Source organism: Danio aesculapii, chromosome 8, assembly GCF_903798145.1.
Source record: "Danio aesculapii chromosome 8, fDanAes4.1, whole genome shotgun sequence".
In the NCBI taxonomy this organism is placed as follows: domain Eukaryota; kingdom Metazoa; phylum Chordata; class Actinopteri; order Cypriniformes; family Danionidae; genus Danio; species Danio aesculapii.
The window spans coordinates 41306975-41324140 of NC_079442.1; the positions used below are offsets into that span (position 1 = coordinate 41306975).

The 17166-nt window shown below is 36.4% G+C and overlaps 1 protein-coding gene across 1 annotated transcript in view; it reads right to left on the reverse strand.

Annotated features, from left to right (window-relative positions):
• The window catches only part of ntng2a (netrin g2a), a 118460-nt gene that overhangs the window by 88288 nt on the left and 13006 nt on the right, over nt 1-17166 (reverse strand). The window contains exon 4 of the mRNA XM_056463986.1: nt 7070-7713. Coding sequence (XP_056319961.1) covers nt 7070-7713 — 644 coding nt within the window. The remainder of the gene's footprint in view (nt 1-7069; nt 7714-17166) is intronic.

The following is a 17166-nucleotide window of genomic DNA, read 5'->3' on the forward strand; positions in this document are numbered from 1 at the left end:
GACAGATACTATTTTTTATTTATTCTTATTTTTATTTATTTTTTCATTGTTCTGTCATTATTTTCATTGTAAATTTATCACTCATGTTTAAATCAAAAACTTTTTCATTTATTTTTAAGTCCAAAGAGAGAAATGGACAATTGGTTTTTTTTTTATTAATATTTTGTGTTGGATTTGGTTGCTGAGCAGCAATAAACAACACTTTTAAAATATAAGCAGTTTTCTTGTGGTTGTCTAAGCTAGTAGTGTTTTGAATTTAATAAATGTATAATAATTGTGATCACCGTGAAACCATGATTATTTTTCAGACTATAATCGTACAACTCTATAATTGTTGTATCCATAATTGTTACACAGTTTAAAACATAACATATGAATGTGTTTGAATGTAGAAGAAGCCTACTTGAGCAATGCACTGATTTTTTTGTGCTTGGAAATACAACATTTGAATATGTTTGTTAAAAAAAAAGCCACATTGCACAATGCAGTGATGTTATGTAGTTTCAAAATACAGCATATTAATGTTTTAATGTTGAAAAAGTCAACGTGGGTGTCTTAAGGAGCAAAATACAGCATATGGGCCCTTATATTGCTGTAGTGTCATCACTTATATTGCAAGTCATATCTCTCCGGCCCCTCATTTGGGATGCTTTTCATGAACTGGCCCCCATGACAAACTAATTGAATAGCCCTGTTCTAGATTCTCAACAAAACACCTCTTCACGGTGGTCCTTTCATGATAGAGTTCTTCCCACACACTGGCGATAAAGCCGGAATGATCCTGATGTTGTTCCGGCGGCACCTCTGGAGCTTCCTTCATCTCACCTTCCCTCCGTAGCCTCAGTCTCTTTGCCAACGTAGGCCCAAGGACATCTCCGAGATTCGAGTTGCGCCGACCCGTTTTATTTCCGTTCAACCTTGATCTTTCGTAATGGCCTATCAGGTTCTCTGTGTATTAATAAAACAGTGTTATTTCTCAGAAATCCTCCTCGCCAAATTCAGCCTGGCCTCTTTGATATGCGGCATCAAGGCTGCGGTATCTGGATTTTCAGAAGGCTTTCACCAGAGGATTCAGGAGGAAAGGGAACAGGAGATGCATCCCATCAGCTCAAGTCTTTGCATGAATTAACATGAACCCTGGGAATCCAGTTTATTTATTTATTTCCTCTCGTACCAGGTTTAATTAAGGTTCAAGCAATGTCTTTGGGATATTTGTCTGATGGAACACGAACCCAGCCTCCCGCTTTCCTACCGTTTCCAAATCCGGTCCATCTTCAGGGACGCCTATTTGTGAACTCTTTCTGCTGTCTTGTATCTCGCGTCAGATTGCAGAAAACCAGAGCAGGGAGGAGAAGGTGAGGATAAAACGCAAGTCTTATCGTTTCACATATTAGTGTTGCGCAAAAAAAAGAAGAAGTGAATCTCCCAAGATGAGCTTCACAGGGAGAATGATTGTGTCTCATTATGTTCACCGACGTGCGGCGCGCTGTACAGCACGCTGCCTCCTAAACATTTCTTTTTAGCAGGAAAGGGGCTGATCAAGAAGATTTTTCACGAATGTCATCAAAGCAGCGGGGAGAGAGAGAGAGAAAAAATAATAAAACAACTGAGGAATATGTTTTCATTGTTCAGTCAGGCTATTTTTAGATGCGTTCTGCAGGAATATGAGTTAGATGTATCGCTGGCACTTTGGATAAAAAGGCAAACATCATTATCAGAGCACACACATAACATCTCCTGGCAAACAAGCCACAAAATCAAGAGGTAAATAGGGAAATTAACAGCGCACTTTAATTGCTTTAAACAAGTAACACTTCATCTTCCTCAATTAAGGATTCTTGGCCCGTGTTATTATAGGCTACTTAGTGTAATCAGCACTCATTATTAGCGCATGCTTGATGGTGCAGGAAATGGGCCGTGAAGCAGGAAGCGTCACTGGTTGTAGAGTCTGATCTGATTATCGTTGGCCAACAACGCCGTGGACTCCATTTAGACAAGAACTAACAGGGCAGGCCATCTGGGAAACCGTGCCATTTTTATTATTCAAATGCTGCTGAAACGCATCCCAATATTGTGCCATGAATAAAATATCCCAGGACGATTTTCCGCTGGGTATTAGCTTAACATTTCCACTCTGGCGGTCCTCTCATTATGAAACACTGGAACATCAGTCAGCCTTATGATAGGCCGCTTTCTGCATGTCCATTTGTCTACTTAACCCATCCCATTCCCTGTCGCCGTTAAAACAATTTCCTCTCTGACATACCAGAATAAGTATTGATTGAGGGTTTGCATTACCGGAGGTTTGGGCCACGCATTGATCTCCCTTCACTGCTGGACATTTTTATCATAGCTGTGCGTGCCAACCGATCACTTCAACCTAGAAATATGAAACAAGCTTTCTCTGTATACATTTTTGAGTAATATATATATATATATATATATATATATATATATATATATATATATATATATATATATATACCATCACCAGCCACTTTATTAGGTACACCTGTCCAACTGCTTGTTAATGCAAATTTCTTATCAGCCAATCACATGGCAGCAACTCAATGCATTTAGGCATGTAGACATGGTGAAAACAATCTGCTGCAGTTCAAACAGAGCATCAGAATGGGGAAGAAAGGTGATTTAAGTGACTTTGAACATTGCATGGTTGTTGGTATCAGATGGGCTGGTCTGAGTATTTCAGAAACTGCTGGTGTGGGGGGATATTTTCTTGCCACACTTTGGGCCCATTAGTACCAATTGAGCATCGTGTCAATGCCAGTATTGTTGCTGACCATGTCCATCCCTCTATGACGAATCAATTTGCCAAAGGTATGAAACATTTTGGGCTTGAATAATCATTATATTCATTACTCCACAGACCATTTACAGGTGACAGAAAACAAATAAAATGACTTTTTATGACTTTTGCATTCTATGTAAACTGGTCAAAGAAACCAGATAACCAAGTAAGTGATAGCACTGACTTGAGGGAAAGTAAACAAGATCAATATTTCCTGGTGTGCATTAAGATGTGCATGCATGCAATATTCTTCAATACAGTTAAAAACCAATGCCAAATATTCTTTATGCCATAGATGTAAATTTAGGACTCATTTAAGACTCATTCTGAAAACGTAGCCCTATATACGCTTCAGGAGATCACGAATTATGTAGCCAGAAGTACGTATGGCTGCATTTTGTCTTTAAAATTAACAGTACTGGACGGTATGACCCCGTTCCTTTTCTCGCTTAACAGCTGACCGATTACCTCCCTTATGAATGGCTTTTCCACAGTTACCAGTTTGTCCAGTTAGCTCGCCATGTACGTCGGTGGACTTAAGGCGAAGAGCTGAGTTGACCACGGTAAAGAACGGTTACAGAAAGTGAGTAAGACAAAAACAGAAGCCAAAAAATAAAATAAACAAGTAAATAACAGGGTGAGAATGTGGTAAAATCTGAAAACGTGGGAAAAATCAGGTGAGGGCTTTTCTTTTTCTGGATTACTTTTTAAAACTGTTAGTTAGGTTTAGGGAAGTGGGTGGGTGTGGTCAGTCGGTACTTTTGGAAAAACTGTCGGTTGGGTTTAGGGAAGGAGGAGGGTGGGTCAGTCGATCGGTCAATCAGTCAGTCAGTCGACAGTGGCCTCTTGTGGATTTATGCAAGAACAGCAGGTGCGAATGGCAAAACAAAACCTGCAAAAAAACGTAGCACCTGGGCCGAACTAAATGAAACTAAATTGAAACTCTTACAGCAACATATGTTGTTTTACTGCTGTGTTGTGTTCAGATAGCATTCTTCCTATCTACTTTTTCTCAATTAAATATCAGAAACCTTAGGCTACTTCCATTAGGTTCAAGTAGGAACCTATCGTGGTTCAGAACCACATTTTGAGCTCCAAAAAATATGTTCTACAGTACATAGTATGCATGTGTGTAGTGAATAAAATACAGACATAATAAATTCATCATGTTGCTACTGTTGCCCCCAAAAAACTCAATACATATGGTATCTAAATCAAGCAAACAAGTACTCTGATGATAGCTAGCTACCTATTGAGTCTCTGAATGTCTTGAACGTTTAGCAGATAAAAAAGTCTGTAATCCCTTCAGCGCTCAGGGTTGTCACCACCTCTCAAAATCCTTGCCGATATTTACTCTGTTACTTTCCCTTTGCGACTGCAGGCTCTCCACAGCTGGAGGTTTCTGGGTTTGTGAAGTGATTCCCCCAATTGTCAACAATGATTGGTGTTTAGATTTTTACAGATTAAAAGCAGCCATCTAGAAGACAAATTAACTCCAACTGTTGTAAACACTATATTTACGAGACATGAGATATCCAAAATCAGACAGCCTAGATAGCAAATTGTAAATGATTCATTTCTGTTGTGAATTAGGGTAAAGTAAACAGACTATATTGAACACTGATGTCTTGTGTACTTGCTTAATAACTTGTTTTTGTACATTTTTAGGCAAAAAAAAATACATACTGCAGCTTCAGCTATGTACACATTCACCATCCTCTTTGAAGATGCCAGCATCAGTTTTACATGATATTCCTATTGAGTAAACTGTGAATCAAAAACATTTAGAGAGCTTTTTAAACGCCACTATCAGCGGCTTTTTCAGCTGCTCAGAGCACCTTTTCAAGTTGTAAAAAGTTTAACATTTCTGATGAAAACGCCCCAAGTTATTTGTCAAAAAAAAAAAATCCTAGTCTTAAGAAGTTTTGAAAATACTCATAAAAACTTTTATCGCGTAAGTTAGACATTTTTTGCTATTTCTGCTGAGAATTTTGTTAAAAATCTGTGGATTTATGCGGAATTATTTTGGGAGTATTATGCCTACAACCTTAATATATAGAATAAAAAATATATATATTTTACATTTTATTTAATGTTTACAATGCAAATCCAATTAGATCCACTTTATTTAGTAAACAAAGCAAGGAAACAAAGCAAGTCTCTCATATAGTATATAGTAAATCTACTAAAAGACAGAAAATATTATTTTACAAACTGTAATATAAATAAATCATATGAACAGTTTCATATTAGTCAATAATTATAAATATAAATTTACATACATTTACACAAGTAAATAAACAGAATCAATAATGGGTTAAAAATGTGTGGAAATCTGCGGAATTCTGCACGGGCAGATTCCCTATGGGCCTACCTATAAGTAAAAATGTGCAAAAAGTACAATAAAAACACATTTACTGAATTAATTCCAGCATGTATATGTAAAATCGGATTTTGTTTTAAAAGGCGCATTCAGAGAACTGGGTTGGGATGGGACGCCAGTAATGGGCAAACCAGCGGACTGACCACATTGCTTAAAGGGTCACGAAACACCAAAACACATTTTTTTGAGATAATCAAAATATTTGTCATATTTATGTCTTTGCTAAAAACTATATTAGAACACATATATTCCACAAAAATTATCTATAATTGTTTATTTTTGCATTATTTCGAGCAAATTCGTTCTTCCAGTTTGAAAAGAAAATTTAAAGCTACCTCATGGCCATGAGATTCTTGTGTAAATTTCAGTTTGTTCCGGCAGGTACAAGGTGACGTCTTTGAGTTTTCAGCATTAATTCATTTCATTTAAAGACTTCCAAGTACGTGCCAACTTCATTAATATGCACGATAGCTTCGAAGACTGTTTTTACCTGTTACAGTGTTCAGAGTGACACCACGTTGTGTTGCCAACCATAATTAAAACAAGTAAAAGAACAAGAATTCTTTGGCGACAGGGATCGTCATTGTTGTGTTTATAAATGTTCTGCAATGAAGGTTTTGTTTCCATTGTCCCGCAATGAGAGCACAGCTGCATGTTGACGTGTGGATTACAGTGGTCTGCTAACATGCGACAAAAATATGTTTGTGAGGAACATATTTTACCCGAGAGCTTTTCGCATCTGGAAATGGTAAAATCCAGATTTGCCACTCGTCTTCTTTTAAAAAAGACGTAGTTCTAGTTCGTGTTGATTGTCCTGTCTCTAGGGATTTGATAAGTGTGTGATCAATGTTCTTTGTTTGTTTATTCAGATGGCAAAGTTAGTTCGTATCATCAGCAGTACTCTTTCAGTTTTTAAAGACATACCTTAGTCAAAATAATTTAGTTACTAAGTTTACAGTACGCTAATATCACTACAATAATATGGACTGAAAGATCCGCTGTAAATGCTGCTTTCTGAATGTAAACACCTTAATCAAACTATTACTGCCGTGTAGGATTTTCACACATTTTGTGACAGGATAGTCTATAGTCTAGACCGATCAGCTTCAGCTTGTATGGAATATACACATTTTGGTCGACTAATTATCTAAGACAAACACAGAAAGCCCAAACACTTGTAATTTTCACCATAAATAAAACTTGTATCAGAGTGACAGCAATGTTTTTGTCAGATTGTCATCCTCTGAGAAAATGGTTGACAATGGTTGACAATGGCTGCCGGTTCACGGTGATAAAAAGGTTGGGGACCATTGGTCTACAACACAGGTGTCAAACTTAGTTCCTGTCAAACTCAGTTGCTGTAGAACCACAGCTCTGCACAGTTTAGTTCCAACCCTAATTAAACACACCTGATCAAACTAATTAAGTGCTTCAGGCTTGTTTGAAACCTACAGGTAAGTGTGTTGGAGCAGGGTTGGAACTAAACTGTGCAGGGCTGCGGCCCTCCAGGAACTGTGTTCGACAGCCCTGCTCTACAAGATGCTGCAAACTGTCCAATCGTCCAATCCTGGACTAAATGGTTATAAGCACCATAATGTTTCCTTCCCCATCATAATGTTGTGTACCCACAAACATCATTGCAAATTGACATTCTCCTCTCTGTTATCTTCAAAACTAACACAAGTGCCAACTTCCTCTTTCTTGACATTTCTGCCGCACACAGCAGCAATACTCTACTGTAACCGAAAATGCTGCCAGCTTTTTTATTTTAAACAAAAGCTACCTGGTCAACTTTTTCTTGTCAAAAAAAAGCGCCACATGTTAACATACAAACAGCTCTCCATGAGTAACAAAAACACAGTGTTGTGCAACTTTACCTTGCTGGTATGTCGATGTTGGAGATGGCGTAGAAATACTTAAGAAGGTTGTCTTTCTGTACGTATGTTCCTCCGAGTGCCGGTCTCAGCAGCCGAAGCCGTAGGTTTGTGAAGGTGAAAAAGTCTCGGAGACCTTTCATACTTTCCATGCGTGTGTACAAGTTGTCCATGTTCTGCAGTTTTGCCCCAGCAAATATGGCAAAGCGTTCCCGGACTTCGAAGCGCACGTTCTTCTCATTCTTGGAACCAACCCAGCGAGAGTATTGCTCTGTACATATGACTCTGGTCACGTTGGTGGCCGAAAGATCCTGCACCCTTTTTGCCAACATCCCAAAAGCCTCCATGCAGTCATCAGCGTAGTACTGATAAGGCTGCCAGGTTCTTCCATAATTCAGAGACTTGTCCAGCACCATTATTGTGGGCCGACCATACTCAAAGGATATCTGGATGTCATCTGTTAACTCAAGGCTTTTGTTCCAGGATAAGGATATGTTGGCCAGAAGAGGCTCAGGATATCGACTCCATGTTACTGTCTGCCAGTAGGTGATGAGTCCGGTGCGCTCGCTGTCTTGCATCAGTTCTGGAGGATGAGCTAGTTCTTTGGTGGAGGCATCGCATTCATCACTGCACAAGTATGGGTTTTCCTATAGACACAGATAAATAGAGTAAATAAAAGGGACACAAAGAGTAATATAAAATGAAGGAAGACAACAATGATGTACTGTACTTAATGTGTTCTGTATTGTTAAAACCAATCTGTGCGTCCACATATCCATGGAAATGACTAAAATATCGTTCATTATTGTGCGCGATAGGTCAGTAGTTTATGATTAGCCCTCCTGTGATTGTATTTTTTTTTTCTTTTTCAAATATTTCCCAAATTATGTTTAACAGAGCAAGGAATTTTTCACAGTACATTGAATGATACATTCAAAAAGAGAGTTTTCTTTGAGCAGGTATAATTAAAGGTACAGTACATATATCTGACTGTTTGTATTAAAGGACAAAATTGTATTACAAATAATATATAAATATATTTATAAGTTCTACATTTTAATACAAGAATTAGTGTGTTGCTGATTAAAATATTAAATTGTTTTTGGAAAGCATCATCAATGCACCTAGATGTCGAATTGCACTGAATCGATGCCATGATAATCGTAACCAAACTGGACCATGAGACCAGTGTATGTTCACACCCCTAATATAAATATATATAAAAATGATAACTGCCGTAGAAGATCATCTTGTCTACATTTAACCAACCCCTTTCACTAAAATAACTTTAGGGTTTGATCCTTTACCCTACTGACTAGGGTTGGACGGTTTACCAGTTCTGTGGTAGTATTGTGATCCTATGGCTCCAAAATACTGATGGTGCCATTGTACTTTGTAAACGATAGTTTCGTCATTAACAGTCTATCTACAATACATAATGTTGCATGTGGAAAAGTCACTAAAATACTCACACATTTGTGCAACTATAGACCTTTTTATTTGAATAGTCTGTGGAGCCCTTTAAGGTTGTAAAACTTTGCAGAATTCACGCTTTTTATGGTAGCCTATTGCACGTTTTCTGATGCTTTAGTAGCTACAACAACCGCAACAATGTCTTAAAAAGAAAACAACAACAATAGATGAAAAACCCAAAAGAGCAACAGGAAACATTGAAACCATGTTTGACCCCTTCATATAGCCTAATTTTGTTGGAAAAATGCTCTTTTTGTACCTAATTTTGTTTGATATAATTTGTATCTTTATTTTAATGTATTTTTTGTTGGTCAGTTATCTACAAAATAAACAAAAAGAACTAATGCATTTTGGATGAAGTGATGTGCAAATATTTTTTCAATAATAAGGGAATTATGAATTTAATTCAAGTAGGCCTATTATAACATATAAAATATAGTATTTCTGACCATTTTCTTTATTTCATAGATTTGAGTTATGAATTACAGTATTGCAATACTACTTGGTATTACAATACTTCAGCTAGTGTAGTATCATAGTATCAAGTATCGTATCATGAATTAATGGTATTGCAACAACCCTACTACTGACACACCAACATTATTTGTTGGAATTATCCTAATTTTTTAAACACAACAACTGAAAACATTTATTATTTTGACCAATTGTCATTTTGTGCAAAAAAAACAACATAACTTTAATTTTAATAATAGTTTTAAAATATCATTATGTAATATTATCTATTTTTAAAATGTCTGCACATATTTATGCATGCTAAAAACAACATCTGCCCTTAACACTCAACTTATGTATATGTATGCAGTGCTGTCGCCTCACAGCAAGAACGTCGCTGGTTTGAGTCTCGGCTGGGTCAGTTGGCATTTTTGTGTGGAGTTTGCATGTTCTCCCTGCGTTCGCGTGGATTTCCTCCGGGTGCTCCGGTTTCCCCCACAGTCCAAAGACATGCGGTACAGGTGAATTTGGTAGGCTAAATTGTCCGTAGTGTATGAGTGTGAATGAGTGTGTGTGGATGTTTCCCAGAGATGGGTTGCGGCTGGAAGGGCATCCGCTGCGTTAAAAAGGTGCTAGATAAGTTGGCGGTTCATTCCGCTGTGGCGACCCCGGATTAATAAAGGGACTAAGCCGACAAGAAAATGAATGAATGAATGAATATTTAATATGAATATGAATATTTAACCCCCCCCCCCCCCCCTTTTTTTTTTTTTCCCATCACTAAAATAATTTTAGGGTTTGATCCTTTACCCTACTGTCACACCAACATTATTTGTTGGAATTACCCTGATATTTTTAACCACAACAACTGAAATCATTTGTTGTTTTGACCAATTGTCATTTTGTGGAAAAAGCTGTAATTCTCATTTATAATATACAATTTTTATTTATTATATAATATTATTCATGTTTAAAAAGTGTACACATACATATTTATGCATGCTAAAAATAGCAACTGCCCTAAAAGCTCAACTTCTGTACATTTAACAACCCCCTTTTTTTCATAGTTCCCATCGCTAATATCATTTCAGGGTTTGATCCTTTGCCCTACTGACACACCAGGTGTACGGATTATCCTACAAATTGCCATCTGGTCACCCTTGATCCCTTGTAAGTAAGCAACAGCCATCCCACACAACAAACACTGGAGGAGTTAAAAGTCTCAGCACACGCAGAAAACCGACAGATCTACGTCCAGGGATATAGTTATTGTTTCACCACCGGCACGCTTCACAGTGTCTCGGGCCAAGTGTGTTCATGGCCCATTAGCTTCCATTAAGAAATAATTCAGGCTACCCGTCCCTACCATCTGGAGTTCCTTAGCACTTTGATCCATAACCAGGGAACACCTTAGCCTAACTCAGCCCTCTGACTCAATCCTCCCGTCTTTCTCCGTATCCCACAAATCCAGTCCAACTGCTGCGGCAGGTGGTTCTTACACTAAACCTCGCAGGAATCACGTCACGTCTAAAGGGCAGCACGGCTTTACGAGGAGTATTTCCCCATCTGATTGGCAACGGTAGAGATCCGTGTCAGTAAACACACAGTACAGCCTTACTGTAGCTACATTACAGCATGTCACTGACAAGCTTTTGGGTTTGACACCATGTGAAGCTTGTTAAAAAGGCTTGTTAAAAATGTGTATATTCAAGCACCTGCAGGCTTAATTCATATGTTTTGGCTTTGTCCCTCAATCACTTCTTTTTAGCTATCAATTTTCAAGTTTTTCTCTTCTGTGACAAAGATACACATCGAAGCGTGTCCCTTTTATTGCACTTTTTGGACTTTCTTCGAATATTGCAGGGTTATCGAACTGTACTGCATACGCCCTTGCATTTCTGACACTGTTAGCAAGACGGTGTATTCTGTTATTAAGGAAACAAAGATTTCCCCTAAGTTTTGACAATGGTTGTGAGATGCAATACGCTTCAACCATTTGGAAAAAATCAGGTTTACAATAAATGGCAATATTAGGGCTTTTACTGAAACATGGGACCCATTTAGAATTTTATTTCTGAGCATGTCAGTATCTCTACAAACCGTCAATCTAAATCTTAGGGCCATTCAGTTGCAATGCAAACATAATTAGATACTTTATTTAAATTTTTGTAATATTGGGTCATCAAGATATATGTATTTTGTACAAGTGTTTTTTTTTATTTCTTTTTTTACAATATTTTTTTGTAATTTATTTAATATATATATTTTAATTTATTTATTATAGGTGACGCAGTGGCGCAGTAGGTAGTGCTGTCGTCTCACAGCAAGAAGGTTGCTGGTTCGAGCCTCGTCTAGGTCGGTTAGCGTTTCTGTGTGGAGTTTGCATGTTCTCCCTGCGTTCGCATGGGTTTCCTCCGGGAGCTCTGGTTTCCTCCACAGTCCAAAAACATGTGGTACAGGTGAATTGTGTAGGCTTAATTGTCCTAAGTGTATGAGTGTGAATGAGTGTGTATGGATGTTTCCCAGAGATGGGTTGCAGCTAGAAGGGCATTGGCTGCATAAAACATGTGCTGGATCCGACCCCAGATTTAAAAAGAGACTAAGCCGAAAAGAAAATGAATGAATATTTATTATCATTTGTATTATTTTTTTTTCTCTTAGATAAATGTAATTTTAACTTGTTAAGAGGATAGGGGTGGGAATAATATTTGTTTAAATTTCTCTGTAAAATCACTTTGTTATATCTGTAAAAGCTTAATAAATAGATTTAAAAAAATGTGTATACCTTCAATCAGTGTTTATGCAACATTAGAACAATTATGCTAATTCATAATAAAATTAATACAATTGAAACCATGGATTCAAATGAAAACATGGATTCAGTGGAGAGGGAAAGTAACTTTTTGGAAGCCATGCGATTTATGTTCATATATTTTTATTATTAAATATGATATATTTAAATTGATTTAATTCACAGGAATTTATCAGTCTCATCTTCCATTCCCTTTAAGATTCAGTTGTATCGCGCCATGGTGCATTTGCTATTTACATGACGGACTTTGTAAGTGAAAAAACTGAACACTTCACTAGGGAGAAAACAGTATATTTGCAGGGCGAGGAAAAAAGAACAAGCCTCCGCCTTTACTTTCTCTTTTGTGGATGAGGAAACGGTGTAGTGCGCACTTCCACTGATGACATTCTTTAGCCTACATAATTAATTTCATTTGTTAAGCACAAAGATTTTTTTAAAAAACTATTTCTAAATTCAGTTCTATTTTCCAGCAAATGAATAAATGAGCAATAATAACGATGTGTGGTCAAAAAACCTGCTTTCAGCTGGTCTATTGTACAGTCTATTTTAGTTCCTCAAACTTGCAAAGCAAAACAGAAAAATTAGGGTTATGCTTGTCTGAAAATAGCAACACGTCGCGGCAAACACATCTTGCGCCTTATTGCGCTGGGTGTATGATAGGGCCCTATAAGTCAAAAAACATGTTTGTTAACTGATATAAAATAAACAAAATACCAATAAACTAAAACTAAATTAAACTAACAAGACTGGAAAAATTAACTTATATGAAATAATAATTTGAAATACATGCAGATGCACTTTTACAGCCAAACACTTCAGTAAAGTCCATGATTATATACAAATACATCTTTTCTATATAAACATAAAACATTTTTTTTCCATCTGCCAAAAAATTTCTACTAGGCACGTTTATATATATATATATATAGTCTGATCTTTAATATAAAGAAATTTGTCTGAATTCATCATGATTTTTACTTGTAGTTGTTGCATTTGTATGGTTTTGGATTCAGTGTTTGTTCAAACTATTATTTTATTTATTTTATTACTAAGCACTTTGCACAAGGCTTTATGTGCAAAACACTAAACTCTAAACTGAAATAAACAGCAAATATTTTAAAAAGTATTGAAATGAAAAAATTGTAAAACGGTTAGCCAATATAACCTCGAAATACAAACTGATTATGATTTTTTTCTAATATTTAAATATTAATTATTAAATTATTCATAGTTATTAATTGTTAAATAATATTTTTATTTAAAATATTTATGTATTTCATATTAACTGGTGGCTAATAATTATGGTAAAATATGTTTTCAGAACCTGTACACAAAGATTGCACTGTATATTCAGTTGAAGTCAGAATTATTTTCCCCGTTTGAATTTTTATCTTTTTTTTAAATATTAAATTATGTTTAACAGAGTATTTCCGATAATATTTTTTCTTCTGGAAAAAGTCTTGTTTGTTTTATTTCAGCTAGAATAAAAGCATTTTTTAATCATTTTAAGGTCAAAATTATTAATAATATATTATGAACTTAGATAAAGGAAAGATAAAGGAAATCAGTTATTAGAAATTAGTCACTGAATCTATTCTGTTTAGAAATGTGTTAAAAAAATATCTAATTTAAACAGAAATTAGGGTGAAAAAAATAAACAGGGAGCTAATAATTTAGAGGGGGGGGGGGGGGTAATAATTCTGACTTCAACTGTGTAAATATATGAAGGTTGAATTTGCCACTGCGGTATTTCTATCTCTGTCCATTCTGATCTTTTCCACGGATAAACTGACTTCATAACAAACTATTTATGTCACCAGTGCAGATGCAATCTGATGACCTAAACCTTTTATCTTCAGCTTACCGTGACCCTTCTCATTAGCGTCACACACCTTTGAATGGGATTTCCTGACCTGTCTGCTTCTGTCCAGTTGTATTGTGTGTTAAATCTGGCTCAACATTGCTTAGGAGAATCCATGTCGCACTAAGGAGCTGTTTATAGACGCTGACCGAGAAAGAAAGATAGATGTGTGCTCTTAAAATAAACAGGATGAATCAGGAGATTTTGGGACTCGCATAGAAAAACTGAAACTACGTTACATAAAAGCAGTCACGTTGTCATAGTATGAAATGATCTGACCAGTTAACAAGAGGAGAAGGGCAGGTATTGTGCGTGTAAAGACCGGACCATAAAGATGTGGCCCTTTTTTTTCTCCAGCGGCGTGAGTTAATTACAATGAAGACACATCCCTCCGGACATCCAGTCATATAACAGCTGGCACCGAACAGCTTCAGAGGGATACAGTCGCCTAATTATACCAGCCAGAAAGTGACTTGCACAAGAGTTTCAACTGTCCCGCAGAACAGTGCCAGAACAGAGCTTTAATATGCAAATCAACATTATCAAACCATTTTTAGCCTATTTTGTCAACTTACTGTAGTCATGCTTCTGAAGATGAATGGATTTGGAGTGCCTTTCAGTTACAATTCAGATGTGTTTTCAGACTGTTTTTATGTTTGGTCTCAGATTGATTTCTATGAAAGCCTATTTTTATCTCGGAGTATAAAAATAAAAACAGGATTGCAGTTTTTTATATAACAATTCTGACTTTTTCTTGCTTTTGCGAGCTTGATTCTAACAATTTAGACTTTTTCCCTCAATTCTAAAGAAAATTGTCAATTGTCAATATTATGAGTTTATACAGGATGGGTGAAATGTATGTAGGTGATATTTAATGGCTATAACTTGTAGTATCACTGGGGTCTCTAAATAGACAGCATCCAGTGGGCACCTTGATGTCAAAGCCATCACAATAACAACACAAAAAGTATTATAATATCAGAAGTTTTATTCATCTGAAAGCTTCAATTACAAATCACAAATGTGCACTATTGACATCTAACACTGTCTGTAATTAATACTTGACGTGTTTTTGATGCCAATGTTAGATATCAATTTTTTGTCGTTTTGACATCAAGGTAGTGGAGGAGTGGAGGAACTATGAAGTCACCTGGTAGGCTAATCGGCTACTAGCATAAAACTGGTTCCCTTGATTAAAATCTTTATAGGATTTTCCTATAGGCTTTTCGAAAATTGAATTGAATTGAATTGAATTGAATTGAATTGAATTGACGATTGCAATTAATAAGCTCTGTGTTCAAACACAGTTCATTACACTTACACGTTTTGTCTAACCGGATAATCCTCACACCAAAAAACAACTTTTAGCACTTTTGGAATTGACAAGCTAACATTAGGCTACAAACGGACTACAGTGCCTTCAGGGCACTCGCCTGTAACGTCAGCATCATCCTGCTACAGACAACTTTTCGAGCTTATTTTTAGAAATATGGTCCATGACAAAGATTTCCTCTCTCGGTTTATTATATGATAATTCATGCTATATATTATAAACAAATAAATATGCAAAAACACATTTGTATAGACCTACATGCATTTTGGATAATTTTTATTACGTGGCAGATACATTTTGTTTTACTTCACGGTTGTTGTAAAAGTTTTAAACTGCTAAGATGCTAACTCGCTTCCAGGTTTTTGCATACAAATTGACCTCATAGTTCCTCCACTCTATTGACATTAAATTGATTGACATTTTTCATGTGCTTTTTTGTTGTGTTGACTTCAAGTTGCCTGCTGGGTAGTAAACAGGATTTCCAGTGTTGATAGAATAGGCATCAGCCATGAAAAGCAGGACTACACATATGGACTTTGTTACCAGTTTTAAATGCCTCACCCATACTTAATATCGCTGAGAGATGCCAATTTTAAGTGATCTTAAGTGACAAGTGGTCCTTTAAGACTCATTACCATTTTTCTCCTGGTAGTAGCATATATTCTAATGAGTCTGTTATCACTTGTGTTTAGTTTTTGTTGAGACCTTCCCATATTTCATCAAGCTCTACATCACTTTTCCAAGTACTGTTCAAGTAGTAAGTCAAGTACTGTTGAATCAATGAATCCATGTTACAGTACGTGGCTTAGCAGTGAGCAGCAAAGCAATGTGAATGAGAAAACCGTTGGACACAATCAAAGTCATCCAATCAAATGTACAGTACCAATAAAAGTGATTGACAATTAGAAACTCAAAATGTTTTAAAAGCTATTTACATATTAGTTTGGTGTCAACTATGATTGATGAGAATGAATCATATTATCAGGTGTAAGGGCCATAGACCTTCAGAGTTTGATTTGTCAAAATATTTTTAAGAAATAAATTACGAAGTTTCTTAAAATCAAAGTGATTCATTAGAGTTTACTTTAATTTTACAGTTCCTTGTTAATAATCAGCCTGATCTCAGAAGCAAATGTAGCTGTTTTACATATTGTCAGAAAAGTGGCTAATTTATACAAATTCACACATATTAATTTGTACACAAACATACTATTTTTAATAGGAGGTGTGACAAAAAACCTACCCCTAAACCCAAACGTAAGTAGTTTACGTATATGTAGTTTACTATGGTGAAGGAGGCAAGCGTGGGTAATTAATAAAACGCTCCAACTACCTAAAAATGCATAAGCTCTGCACAATTCATTGCATGTGTGTTTGCTGGAAAATCTTTCACTGACACTGAAGATACAGCAGAAGCCCCTATTTCACTATTACTGGTGTGACGTTTCCTCTGCTCTCGGCTGTTACAGCGATACTTGTAAATCTAGACACATGAACATGTCTGCAGAGCGAGTTTTCACCACCGCGTCTATCATGGATCAGCTTTGATCGCCACTGCCGTTTATCAGTGTCACTTATTGGTGAACAGTGCCAGAGCGTTAGAGCCAATCGCAGCCTTTTCTGTTGAGCACGTAACCAATCATAGGCGTTTAACAACTCGTTCGATAACGTTAAAAAAGCGAACGGGATAATATTTATGTTTGTTTATTTGCTTTAAATGCTCATGTTGTGCTGCCCATGTACCATGAGTTTTGTTTGATACATTCAAAAAGAGAGTTTTCTTTGAGCAACTAAAATTAAAGGTACAGTACACATATCTGACTGCTTGTATTAAATGACAAAAATGTATAAATAAATGATACTTTTTAATACACGAATGTTTGTGCTGTGAAGTAAACTATAAAATTGTGTCTGGAAAGCATCGTCAATGCACAGAGATATCGAATTGAACCTAATCAAAGGCATGATAATCATAAGCGAACCGTGAGACCAGTGTAAGTTCACACCTCTAGTTTTTTTAATAGTCAGAAAGCACATGGTGAAAACAATACAATAATACGCATCCTGTTTTTGCAAGACGAGATGATTTGAAGAATCCCCGAGACCTGAGGCGGCATGAAAACAGGCAGATGGGGGATTACAGCATGTGGACACACAGGGACAAACTC